The sequence below is a fragment of the Ostrinia nubilalis genome, chromosome 19, assembly GCF_963855985.1.
Source record: "Ostrinia nubilalis chromosome 19, ilOstNubi1.1, whole genome shotgun sequence".
NCBI lineage: Eukaryota > Metazoa > Arthropoda > Insecta > Lepidoptera > Crambidae > Ostrinia > Ostrinia nubilalis.
In genome coordinates, this window is record NC_087106.1 from 11534636 (window position 1) to 11548776 (window position 14141).

The following is a 14141-nucleotide window of genomic DNA, read 5'->3' on the forward strand; positions in this document are numbered from 1 at the left end:
TTCCATGAAACTTTTTTCTTATTTAGGTAACTCCTCAATTTTTAAGACAGACTTAAACCCATTACACGTGATAAACCTTTACATAATAAGTATATCTTTAAACCTAGAATTTTTACATATTGATCGGATGCATTGTGTAGCCGATACAAATAAAAAGACCTGCATTACCTACACACGTCTCGTACACTGCTGGCACTGGCAAGCGTCGAACCCACGCAAAAAAGTTCCGTATCGCATTCGCAGCGCGTTTTGTAAAAAAAACGTTCATGCGTGGAATTTTCACCGAGCTGTTTTTTTTTTTCAACGTTTCAAACCCACTCAGATGTAGGATGATATCGATAGTCCTAGTGATGTGCGGTGCGATGTCAATAAATTTATTCGTTTCTTTAGAAGGAAACATTTCAACAAATATATTTTTCAACAAATTAGATTCGATAATTCACTGAATGTCTCCCTATTAAAATTTAAAATGCACATTGCGCACTATCAGTGGTGTGTAACTTTTTCTTTAGATTAACTACATTATCATTTCTTTGCTATCTGCTATCCGTTTTGCATTGGACTTATCCCAAGTCAAGACTTATCAGCTCTCCATAGAATTTGGTTTCCTTTTTTTGGAGTATTAAGATTCTCTAAGTAGGTAAAATTTCAGCTAACGAGATAAGAAGTTACTGAAAGGTGAGTAGAGAGATACGGGCCCTCAATGCGCGAGTTTGATAAGCACTTTCGCACTCTTTTGTAATGAAACTTTTTAAACGGTTAAAAGATAATTCCAAAGCTATCGATGTTTAAAGTAACATCTCTAATTCTACTGTATCGCTATGAATTTCGCATTTGTTTACTGTTATGTAAAGTTATGCAACCTGCGTAAGCTTATATTGTACGAAACAACACTGGTGTGTGTGTTTTTGGCATTTTTAATACGAAACGAAATTTTATCGCATGCATATTTTAGACAGTATCAATGAAGTGTGTAAAAATGAATACGGGCGGATTTAACGCTATCATTTCGGATAACAGTTTCATGAATATGTAAAATGTTAATTTCTGAAGTTTATTTCATTTCCAAGAAGGGACAAATTGTGTAAAACCAGTTTGTAGTTTGGTTTCGTTTAGTTAGTTACATACTCGTAATTGATTCATATGAAACCTTCATATTATTTTTTGTTCAAATCAATCTAATTTTCAAATAAATAAAAAATCTGTATTTCAGAAAGCACAAGCCGGATTATGGGGGTATGTCAGTTCAGTGACTGGCTCATAATAAAGTTTGACACCGCTTTAATTCGCTAACTTTATGATTCGACTTACGAAGCGATATACGTACTCAATTCGAAATCGAAGGCTACATTTTCTACAGGCAGTAACCTCAAATATTTTTTTTATGTGACAGGAGGCAAACGAGCAGACGGATCACCTGATGGTAAGTGATTACCGTCGCCTATAGACACCCGAAGTCCTAGGGGCGTTACAGGTGCGTTGCCGGCCTTTAAGGTGAAGATACGCTCTCTTCTTGAAAGCTTGCAGGTCGTATCCGTCCGGAAACACCGCAGACGATAGTCCATTCCACAGTTTGGTTGTACGGGGCAGGATGTTTTCTTCTCTCTTATCCCTCTACAGTCACTGAACACTCAAAATATCAGCCAAATTGATGTCGTAAGCTGAAACAAAGCTAGTTTCGCAACAATAGTCATTGAACATTGTTTGATCGCACAATCGGAGTTGTTTCAGGTTTCTTTTTAAAAAGACAGCTGGCGCAAGCGCAGGAAACGCATTGGAGTCTACAGCTGCGCGGGAGACAGTTCATGTAAGTTCTGTGGAAATAGATTTGTGTACTATTTTGCTGGACCAATTTTTATTCGACCTTTGTGTCAGTTTATTAATTAATAATTTAATCGATGAGTACGCATAGCATGTATGGTACTTGTTTGCTTAGTTCATATCACACAATTGTAGCTCTCTACAGCTTAAATCATAAAGGCCTTCTGTAATAAGTAAATAATAATTAATGTTTACCAGAAAGGACCGTGTAATTTTATCAAAAGCTGCTCAGTAAATTTTGCTTAAAGAAAGAGGTGTACTCACTCAAGGAGTAGTAGTAGATTACTTACTTTTATAAACCTTAATTTCACAGTTGGCTTCTTACGAATATTTCAGCTTCTTTTACAGTTTATTTATTTCAGGAACCATGGTGGGGCTCAATATATTGACGGTCATTCTGCCCTGCATGCTTACGGTGCAAGTTCATGGTACATCTGGTACTCTAGTTGATTTTACAGATCCTAAGGTAAGAAATAAAGAGTAAGGTAAATAATCCTAAGGTAAAGTAAGAGCTTAAGGGTCACACTAATCAACTACTGGTGAAGCTCTGCCCTTTATTAGTATTTTATTTAAGCCAATGATACCCAAAGTATTTGACCAATGTGTGTTGCCAGTGATGGTATACGGATCTGAGACGTGGTCGCTTACTATGGGCCTCATAAGAAGGCTCAAGGTCACCCAAAGGGCGATGGAGCGGGCTATGCTCGGAGTTTCCCTGCGTGATCGAATCAGAAATGAGGAGATCCGCAGAAGAACCAAAGTAACCGACATAGCTCGCAGAATTGCTAAAATCAAGTGGCAGTGGGCGGGGCACATAGCTCGTAGAGACGATGGCCGTTGGGGCAGAAAGTTCTCGAGTGGCGACCACGGGCTGGAAGACGTAGCGTGGGCAGGCCTCCTATTAGGTGGACCGACGATCTGGTAAAGGTCGCGGGAAGAGCCTGGATGCGGGCAGCGCAGGACCGTTCATTGTGGAAAACCTTGGGGGAGGCCTTTGTCCAGCAGTGGACGTCATTTGGCTGAGACGAACCCAAAGTAGTCTCTATCGACCATGGCAAGTGATCGACGAAACATATCTGATATGACACGGCACGGTTTGCAGTCAAAAAAAATTGTCAATTTATAACCTGCTGTTAATTGACTGAATTACCATGTTATAAGAATCAGTTAGGACGACCCCATAAAGGTGGCAGGAAGGCGCTGGATGCAGGCCGCTACTAACCGGCCTTTGTGGAAATCATTGGGGGAGGCCTATGTTCAGCAGTGGATATTCTACGACTGAAATGATGATGATGAAGAATCAGTTCCAATTTTGAGGTGTAAACCATTATTTCTCACATATAACTTCCCAGGTCCAAGGCCACCTGGACGCCCTAGTCCGTCTGGCGCAGTCGTGCGTCATCAAAGTGCGAGCCTCCCCCAAGGACGTCAGAGCATACTTCACCAACTCCTCGCCAGTCTCCAGGTCTGGACAGTGCTTCGCTGCTTGCATGCTGGAGCAGAGTGACATCATCAACCATGGGAAGGTAAGAGAATTAAAGAGGTACGAAGAAGAATACGAAAAAAGACTTTTACAAGCCACGATAAATACCTACCACCTATGTTGGATTAGGTATTTACTTTTGTACCACGCGAGAAGTATCGTAGCGAGAGTGAATAGGCACTTATAGGGCAGATAAGTACCATCCTATACTGCATCTCACTTAACACCAGGTGCAATTGCAGTCAAATACCTGCCTTGTCTTGCATAAAAAAATTGAGAATCTTTCAGAGCGACTTGGCCCACTTTCAGCTTTAGGTCCACGGGTTTTTTCTTCGGGCAACTGGGTCCACCTTCAATGTTTTATTAATAATTCAAACACAATATCAACAAAAATCTACTCTAGTATGTTAGAGTGGGCCCACTTGCAGAAAAAAAATGTTTAAAAATTCAATCCTGTTTGTTATCCTAAATAAAATAAAATCCAGCTACTTGGCCTGTGGACCAATCTAAAAGTGGGCCAAATCGCTGGAAGACTCATCATGGCAACAGTTGGATTTACAAATTACAGAGTAATTAATAAAGTACAGACTAAGTTGTTATAAATTATGTTTCTAGATGTTATTTTTTATAATCGCATTCAAATGCTTTATCAGTCTGCCATTAATAAACCCCTTTTCGGGGCAAATGCTCCTCAATAGTATAAATAGAATGTACTACATTATTCCACAATTATTCTCTTTAGCGTAGGCGTTTCTCCAGAACCACCCCACACAATCGCAGATGGAAAAATTGCACTTTTAATCGGTTTCCTGGAATTGAGGATAACGTCGCAACATAATTTATGTAGGCGTTTTTATTTCAGAAGAATTGTTTTCTTGTTTTTCCCCTTTTCTAACTGCCCAAAAAAGGATATTCATGATTCTAAATTGAAGGGGTTGAAACACTATTGTTTTTTGTTTCATGGGAATCTTATATTGAAATTTCTTTTTTCGTAGGTCAACAGAGATCTGCTGGTGCACCAAGCGAGCCTCGTCAACGGCAAAAACTCGAGGGTAGTCAGGAAACTCAACAGCATCTCCAGACTCTGTCTGGACAGCATCGAGGGCATGTCTGACAGGTGTCAACTGGCGTCGACGTATAATGACTGCTTGAATGAGAACATGCTGGAGTTTGCCTTCCCTCTGGATATTGCTGAGGAAGCTGTGAGGAAGATGCCGTTCCATTTGATACAACCTAAGTGAGTACTGACAGAGTAAATACAAATGAGTAGGTCATCTTCATAGAAACGCACCGAGCGCGGTTTGCATGTGAGCGCGCCAATACGTATGCGGCGCGCACGCACACACTGACAAAATTCGGCGCAACACCCCGCTAATCCACGCTAAATTTTGCTCGCTCCGCGCTCGGTGCGTTTCTATGAAGATGCCCTACTCATTTGTATATACTCTGGTACTGATCATCATCATCATTTTAGTCAATTAAGCCAACTGGTATAAAGTCAAACGTCCCCGGGAAGAGTACTATATCCCACTTTTTTCGAATCATTTTCGAGCGATAGAGATAAAAGAAACCAGAACTAAGAAGTTAAGATCACTTTGAAGAACTAGCCAAAGGCCCAAAAAAATCATAACCAAATCTTAATGCACTAAAACTAACCAAAGGTACCTACCTACCTATTTTAAAATTCAATTCGAATTATTTAAATTATTTATTAGTGTGCCCTTTTCAAGGCATTTACACACGTCCCAAATATAACTTGCCCTGCCATAAAAGGACCTAACCCATTTTTCTCAGTATGAATAACGTTTAATATTACACTACTATAGCGGCCGCCCGCAACTTCGTACGCGTGGATCCCGTTTTACCCCCTTAGGGGTAGTTTCGTAAAATCCTTTCTTAGCGGATGCCAAATTTCAGCCCGATCTGTCCGGTTCTTTAGGCTGTGCGTTGATAGATCACTATGTCAGTCAGTCACCTTTGAGTTATTAATTATATTTAGAAGATAATTAGATAATGATAATCTTAGCCATTTTGAATTCACGTTGAAGGTAAAACGGTAGTCCATAACTCACAAACTTTAATACCAATGGAATTACCGAGATCTCACAACTTCGGGAATTAGATTAAAACTGCTGATTTGAAAGTCTCGAAGAGGGCTGGAGTTGATTAAAGGGTCGGTGAATCTTTAATTACCATGCAGATTGATCCTGGCTTGCCACTTCTAGGGGAGACCGAGGAGAGTTGTGACATTGACGATTTTAGAGCTATTTTTAGCTCGAGACTTGAACTAAAAACGCGCACTGTTACAAGCTCGCTAAAAAAATACGAGACTATTCCCACCTCTCGTTCCCACCGCTGCAACTCCTTTGTAGCCAGGATCTACTGCTTGACCGCCAATAAAAACCCAACCAGTGAAGGTCAAGTTTGTCCCGGGGGAAAGTTAAACTGTCATTGGACCCGCAACGAAATTAATCAGAAGAACATAGGAGGAGTTCGAAGTTGAGGTTCGATTTCCCTCCATTGCAAAGCGGATGACAGGTGACAAACAAAGGTTTAGTAAACTTTATGAAAAAGATATGCACCACGGTCAATACACATTAATTACTGGGGCCTATCTTACGAGCTCGCTAGTAGTCAATCATTCGTTTCAGCCAAATGACGTCCACTACTGGACAAAAGCCTCCCCCAAAAATTTCCACAATGACCGGTCCTGCGCCGCCCGCATCCAGGCACCTCCCAGGCTAGTAGTTAATAGGTTCAAAAAAATCGACAATGTCACATAACTATCCTCTGTTACAATAGCCCCAGTCTCCCCTACGTATTTTGTACATTTTGTACGGCTTTGATAAGAAGCCGTTTTCAGACGAAGTTTCAGGTACCTAGCCAGAGATCGATCGAGTAAATTGTCTGATCTAAAACCATTTGATGTTAATTTTTATAGAGCTTTTTTCTTATCAAGCAAACGAAAATACTATGCATCAGAAAGTTCATGTAACTACAAAGGTACATCATGAACATTATAAAGATGTAAGATAGATTAAGACTGTAATATAAAGCCAGTGTTGTTGACGATACGAAGCTGCGAAGTAAAAAATATTATCAAATCAAATCGTTTTTATTTGCGAACAAGAGTTTATAAATAATTTTGCATTGAGTATTAAATTCCATTCCATTTAATGTGAACGCGTGGATTTTCAAATAAGAATGCCAAAAATAGTTACGAACAAACAACAGCACTTTATTAGTGGTCTTGCATTATTAATTTTATCCTTAATCGTTCAGTAGTTCACGTGATAGAGCAACAAACATTCTCGCTTTATTTTAACGGACTTTTCCCAACTTTTCCGCGGAATTTTCCACGTTGAAAATACAATACCTTCCAGAAATTGAAGCCTTGAAGCTGCTGTTCTGTAATAAGTTTTTGATGTAATTTCGCTTCTGTTTCAGTTTACCGATGGAAATAAGGCAGTCCCACTTCTGAAGGCGCGGAGTTTTATAGTGTTTTGTATTCTTTTCTATGTTAATAAATACTTTTTGCAACTTGGCTGTTTTGTTTCATGGATTTCAGCAAAAAAACAACTAGAAAACTTGGAGATTTACACTTAAATATCTATCTAGAAGGCGTCTCTCTCGTACCTACGGGTCATTCAGTAAATATACTATAGTTATAGTATCAGTTGATTGAAATGAAAAGGATCTAACTGACTTTTTCACCTCTGTAAAACCTAAGTGAAGACAACATAACAAACTTCTATAGAGCATATTTCTAAACCATCTATCTATAGTGCAAGTGTGAGTCAACAGGTAATTTAGAAGTTTATACCTACTTACTGAAGTATTAAGTAGTAAGGTATTTTAAACTACTTAGTAGTAAGGTATAAACTAAATTGGTAACTTTCACAGTCACGTTTGGGGAGGTAACCCACCGTAATAAAACCTTTATTTTCAATCATCATTTTCCTGAAAACTCACAAAAGGCAACTAAGTTTGATTCTCCTTGGTCCTGAATCAGCAACATCTGACCTCGTAACTGAAGCCCAACAGATTTACACGAGTTAGCTAGCAATCATACAACACAATGAGAAACACAAGCGGTGCAGCGTACTTCATATTAGCTTTCAACTCGATACAACGGAATTTTCCGATGCAATAAGTCTAGGTCAACGGTTCGCAAAGTTTCAAAACTTATATCCCACTGGAAATATAGAAACAAACATAAAATACTTCATAAGACTCTACATTAATTAATTATTCACAATACCAATCTTATGTTCAAGGCTCATGAAATAGAAACTGTCCAAAAGCGTTAAAAGTATAAAACTTTTCCCTATACAAATCCTTACAACATATAACTTTCAAAGTAGTTACACCTGGAAGATTCAGTTGAATGTTAAAAATATTGGTTGAATGTACCCAATGCCTCTGTTTAGTTATTGTTTTTAATTTCATCCTAATTTTGGGGGGACAATTTCTCCAAAACAAGCATTAAAACGCTTAGAGATGATCAAAGAATTTTATCATCGTCAAAGGCTCGGTGAAAACATTTTACCAAGCGCCCCCCTCCCACAGGAAATAACCAATTTCCAGTTTGGGAAACGGTGGCGCTGATCGAACGGAATATGCGCAGTTTTGCAGATATTACAACTTGCTCTTGCGTAGTTTGTTGGAAATACTTTTCCCCCAACTATTTACGACCTTATGAACCTTGAATTAGAGACTATGCGGATTAACCACATACTGCGACATGCTTCGAACACCCTTGGTTAGGCAGAACAAACAATGCTTGTATTTGTTCGCAAACACGGCCCCAATATCGGTGCAATAGGACGGAAAATGTGTCTGAAATGGGGAAGGAAAAGAAGCATGTATATTTAGAATCGCATTTTCCTATGTGCTTTTGTCCTACATTCTTTGAGCAAGTAAATAAATACGTTAGGTTCTAGTATATCAAAATAGCTTTGAAGTTACTTTTCATGAATTAGAATTATGAGTTCAATTGCTAGATCCACCCGTTACGTGAATGGTTAAGATCATACAAACAGTGTATCAGCTTATTCATTTCCCAGTTTTGTTAGATTATAGATAGCAGGCCTTAATAAGGCATGTGTCATGTAGTCAAAAATCATAGCAAGCTTACATAGTATCAAGCCGACTAGCCAGCCTGGATATCCAGAAAAGAGGTAATTAATGGCTTCTAGATTTGATACCACGTTGTCCATGTTCTACCCAACTGCATAATAGACTGATGACTTTAAGAAGGTAGATAACAATGCCAATATTAAAAAAAAAGATATTGTGCTTTATAGAGCTTAAAGTAGAACAGTAGACTGCTATAGGAGGTTAAAATGATAAATGCCCCAATATGGTTTTCCTGAAAAATTAAATACTAAGGAACACGGCAATATCCACGTTCAGCCACTTTGCTCAGGATGTAATTACCGCTTTTACTCGCTTCCAGATTAAATTAACAACGCTCTACTTTCTATTTTATTTGATTAAATACAGGGTAGTTTTAAGGTTCCCTCAAAAAGAAAGAAAAACTCCTTGAGATCATTCCTATGTCTGTCTGTAGAGTCATATCCTTTAGTATCAAGTTAAAATGTATACTGTAAAACATTAGCCTTGGGTGCAGTGTAATGAATTAAAAATCAAGCTTGAAAATTATAGCCTATGCTTTATTTTACATTAGTAAATCAGTCAAAAACCTAATAGTTTTTCCCAATTTTTTATCGATCACCCAAAATCATGGTAAGAAGGAAATCGTTCATTAGTTAAATCACAGATTATTGCCATTTCAAATTAGGTACTAGTTAGGTGTAGGTACATTAGATAGTGAGTGCATAAGTAGACTCATGTGGTATAGGAGACGTATTTCAACAGCAAAGTTTTTGAATTTCAGTCAAGTGGCTTTTTAAGTTCGAAACCCTTGATACACTACTCGCACTTGGCCATTTTTTACCCGCATATGCTAGCTGAGAAATGAGGCTACATTAATGCGATCATTATGGGTGAAATATTTCCCTATACTTCCAGCTTCGTGTTTATTTTCCCGGGAATTACCTTATAATTTTAATTTACTTATCACCGTACCATAAAAGTGTGTACCACTATTAATTATTTTAAATAAAGTGTATATTTATAACGCCATCATACTAGTGTCGTAACGCTTCGATGCCAACCAAAAACATTTGACTAGTGGCTACTACTAACTATGTAGTAGGTATAAAGTTGCCAATTTTTTCTTTACCCATGAAATATCAATTTTTTTCTGCAATAATCATGAGTATAGTATAAAGCTATTCATATTTTCCATAGCATTCCACACACGATACACTAGAAAAAATTAGTTACCTTAATATTAGGAAGATTGCCACTTCAGCGAGTGATTACATATTTATTGAATACTTACCAGTAGCTGCTGCTAAACAGTGATTGAAATAAATGAAACAAATGACAATCACATTATTAATATTGTGTATCTCTCCCCCTCACTCACTGTAAGTTGCTCATAATAAGTCTTGAGGATTAGGTATACTCGTACATTCGGAGTTGATGCAAGGAAAACATGACTTTATGGTGAGTGGAATTTACAGGATACCAAAAAACGTATATTTTCTATTTATGGGGGTTTTATAGTCTTTCCACGATGGTGGCTTATGGAGGGTCTGACTATTAAGAAAAGTGGGACACGTCAAAAATGTTTCAAGTACTCGTAAGTCAACTTGTGTGTTGTGGGTGGACTCTCCTACTTCCATGTTTGATGTTGTTATGGTGCAATAACATAGAGATACCTAGATAGAATATACTTTATTGTAAGTACTCAAAAAGACACAAAAAATAACAAACTGAAACGGCACAATGAGGGTTTTCGCGTATGAAAGATCCGCTAGATGGCGGGACGTGGATGTGGGGTCTGACTGCTGCGTGATTGGTGGATTTTGACATATCCGTCAATGTCATGTCAAAAATAACCAATCTTGCAGCATTTGGACCCTGCGTCTACGTATTGCCATCTGGCGGATTTTTCATACGCGAAAACCCTCATTAGTTTATTTTACATCTAAAAAAAAGATGAGTTATCTTGGAAAAATATCTAACAGTAAATACAGCAAGTACAAGCAAGATGGAAATCACATTATGAAAGATGAATTGTAAAAAGCACGCTAAAATTCAAATCATAAAGGTAGCAGGGAAGCGCTGGACGCAGGCCGCTACCAATCGATCAACATGGAAAGCATTGGTATTGCTATGTTCAGCAGTAGACGTCCTATGGCTGAAATGATGATGATGATGATGACGTTAAAATTCGGTTTTCTTGCCGCTCTAATTTACTTTTCATCATTTCTGTTTAGAATTAAAGCTAGTGTCGTCATGTCTACACATACTACGCTCATTCGACTACCATACTTCGAAGTTGTGCCACTCAATCGATCACCAACTCCAGCCCTAGAGCTTAAGAGCCAACTCGATGTAAGTATGTCAAGCATAAGTCGCTCTCCATTGCACCACGCCTGAGAGCCAATTGCCCTGCAGTGGTTTCCTGTTTATACCAGTGTTCCTCAAACTTTTCCTATTGTGGCATAAAATTAAATAAAGGAATAAACTGCATTATTCGACTGATCTGTAATCTGTAACTGGCATTAGATTCGTTCGTTTAAACCAAATGACTTCCACTGCTGGACAAAATCTTCCCTCAAGGATTTCCATAACGACCGATCTTGCGCTGCCCGTATCCAGTTACATCCTGCGACCTCAGCCAGATCGTCGGTCCACCTAGTGGAAAACCTGCCACTACGAATAATAAGTAAACTAAATCTCGAACGAAGGATGTTTGATGGATACAATTCCCTCACTTCATGTTTGCATTTTCGGACCATTCTGGCTGTCGTTAATGCTAGCATCGCGGTTTGTGTGAGAGGAATAGTTGTTACCAAAAATAAAACCAATATTAGATTGTGAATTACGTTGCCCCCATAGGTCTGTAGATTCTACATGTTGGGAATCGCTGCACTATTCGTTTATTAAAATATCAGGTATGATGTGGAATGTTTAATAAACGAAAAATCTGGGCAGTTCAATTTTGTTCAGGTATCCGAAAAAAATGTGCAGCAGCTTCCAACATTTAATAACCTATCCATATAAATGGCGTTTTTGAGTATTAAATATAAGCTTTTCGTTTTCATTTAAAGTAAAAAGTAGCGGTATTTTGAAGAGTCTGAAAATTATGTTCTTATGACCTGGATTATCTAAAATGTCTTCAAAATGTGATGGTCACTCATCATCATCATTTCAGCCATAGGACGTCCACTGCTGAACATATAGGCCTCCCCCAATGCTTTACATGTTGATCGATTGGTAGCGGCCTGCGTCCAGCGTTTCCCTACTACCTTTATGATGTCGTCGGTCCACCTTTATGACGGTCACTAGATGGCCAGAAAGGTGAAGTAAAAGGTGGATACTCGAATGGAATGACTTGGCAAATATAGTAAGTATAGGACTTTGCTATGGACCGACGACTTTAAGAAGATAGAGCAGCGGCTGGATTAAAAAATCGGGAGACCTGGTATAGGTATGTCCAGCAGTGGCCTGCCATTGGATGAAATGATGAGGAATGTCAACACTTAACGGCACCCATTACGCCAACATGCGACCTTTTGATCAACGCACCGTGTGACTAGCGATGGTCACAATAAATATCGATAACTTTTTATTAAACTATCGCTTTTTATTAGACATTCGGATTGAACCATGTTGGCGAACACACGGAAAACGTAGTGTAAGCGCCTGGGGAGGTCAATTCCTAGGGAGATCTTTCTCCAGGAATGGACTTATTTGGTAGAAATGAAGAAAAGGAAGATACAATGCTCAAACATCTTTTCTCGATTACAAAGTACCTACCTAAATTCATCCTGGACTTTAAAATTGTTTGCTATCGCAACGCCAAAAAATAATATTTCATATCGACAGCATCACATCCCTAAAACCAAGGTATGAGCAATTAAAATCGCCTGAACTTTGTGATAACCCTCCACCTGCCCGGTTTTCACGTTACAGTTATTACAGTTTTACGGGAGAATTTACAGAGGATTTATTCAGGTCATTTTCATCAGCTTGTACCTACTGATGACTAAAAGCCTGGTGGCGCAGTCATGTAGAAGTTGAAACAAGAAGACACAGGTTCAATCCCTAAAATAGGTTATTAGAAAACGAACTTTCAAGAAAACATTATTTTTCTCACGCCCAACTTTGTTTAATCTGGATTACGAACAAACTAAGTTTTTCGGAAACTCAAAATTGGTAATTAGTTTTTCGCAAGCTTAAAATTAGTTTGTTAAGAATAGAGATTACGTTAATTTTTAATTTACATTAAACTAGCGGATCCGACAAACGCGCTTGAGTAGGTATCTAAAATAATCTAATTCCTTTTATTGACACTCAAACCCGCACAAAAATGACTTAACTCTACAGAATAATTAGTTATTATCTAACTTTTATATTAAACAAAAGTATTATACTGAGCTTAAAAGTAGTTTCCTTTTTTATGAACCAAGTAAATTTCATTGGATAGTGAAACGCAGGGTCCTTATTAAACTCAAAGTTTCTATTGATTTATTTTATAAAAAAAGTCCAACAAAAAATAATACAACTCTGCGGTCTCGAATACTGTCCATAAAACACAAAAGTTCGTGACAAAGCTTGCAGTTTTAATTTTATCAAAATAAGCTTGAAGATTGGATGAAACTTTCAGCGATTTTATAAGTCCTAAAGAACGTCCATCATTCAGAATTTTCGACGATGTTTTTCTAAGTTGTTTATGAAAAATGTGAATAAATTAATTAAACGTTTCGTAAAATCGTTTGGTTTAAACAACGTGACTTTAAAATTTTAAAGAATATTCACGTTAAGAGTAAAGTACAATGATATTCCTGGGTTGATTGCAGTGACGGGGTATTTGCAAATTGAAGACCTCAGTAATGATAAATGTCCTTTACATCGTATGTACCTTAACTTGTGTATTATGTACTATGTTTATATCCGTTGTCTAGTACCCATAGTACAAACTTTGCTTAGTTTGGGACTAGAGGCGCACTGTAAATTGTCCAGGGATATTTATTAACTTCAAGATTGTATCAATCATTATGTACCTAATTAGTGTAAGTAATTAATTAAACAAACCTTCGGTGTAATAAGTATTCCTGAGATAAACGTGTTAAAGTTGTGTTTGAAATATGAAACTTATAACCAAGTTAACCGTTTATTCTAAGACCCAAATAAATACAAAGGTCTTCCAAGAAAACCTTTATAAATATCAAATCTTTTATCAGTGTTTCAGAAAGCCTTACCTATTTATAGGCTGTAGTATCAACCTTCTCAATTTCCTGTAGCGAAAAAGAAACGCCTTTGCCACGGCCTTTGCCATTTCGTTAATTGGACGTCAACTGAAAATGACACTCGCTTTAAATTCAATTTTCGTATCAAATGACAATTGGGTGAATTTCAACAAGTGCATATTTTTGCCTAATTTTGGTGGAAATTGTTATTGTTATTCTTTAATTATAGATCAAATTTATTGGAAACTTATACTGTTTCTAAAATGATTAAGACATTAAATTTTGTCCAGTAGTTTTTTAGATTTTCCTTACACCAAAATTAAGAGAACACCAAAATTTATATTAAAGCACCAAAATTAGAAAATATGCTGTCAGTCGGTCATATCTTAGTGCCAAGCTCAAGAAATGGTTTTAAATTTACCAGCACCGACTCCAAAAATATTAATCATGGTATATTGTCCTAATAAATAAATAACGACGTACTTATTTTCAACCGACTTCAAAAA

The 14141-nt window shown here is 37.6% G+C and overlaps 1 protein-coding gene across 1 annotated transcript; it reads left to right on the forward strand.

Annotated features, from left to right (window-relative positions):
- The first annotated feature begins 2184 nt into the window (after window positions 1-2184).
- Window positions 2185-6812, forward strand: LOC135081305 (uncharacterized). Its single transcript, XM_063976035.1, has 4 exons — window positions 2185-2287; window positions 3174-3347; window positions 4300-4541; window positions 6752-6812. The coding sequence occupies exons 1-4, from the start codon at window positions 2189-2191 to the stop codon at window positions 6783-6785; spliced, it is 549 nt and encodes a 182-aa protein (XP_063832105.1). The 5' UTR covers window positions 2185-2188; the 3' UTR covers window positions 6786-6812.
- Window positions 6813-14141: the final 7329 nt, after the last annotated feature.

Bases quoted from the DNA above. Each gene is read 5' to 3' on its own strand.
- LOC135081305 (XM_063976035.1), top strand. From the start codon at position 2,189: ATGGTGGGGCTCAATATATTGACGGTCATTCTGCCCTGCATGCTTACG. The intron at 2,288-3,173 runs GTAAGAAATAAA...ATAACTTCCCAG, and splicing joins TTGATTTTACAGATCCTAAG to GTCCAAGGCCACCTGGACGC. The intron at 3,348-4,299 runs GTAAGAGAATTA...CTTTTTTCGTAG, and splicing joins ACATCATCAACCATGGGAAG to GTCAACAGAGATCTGCTGGT.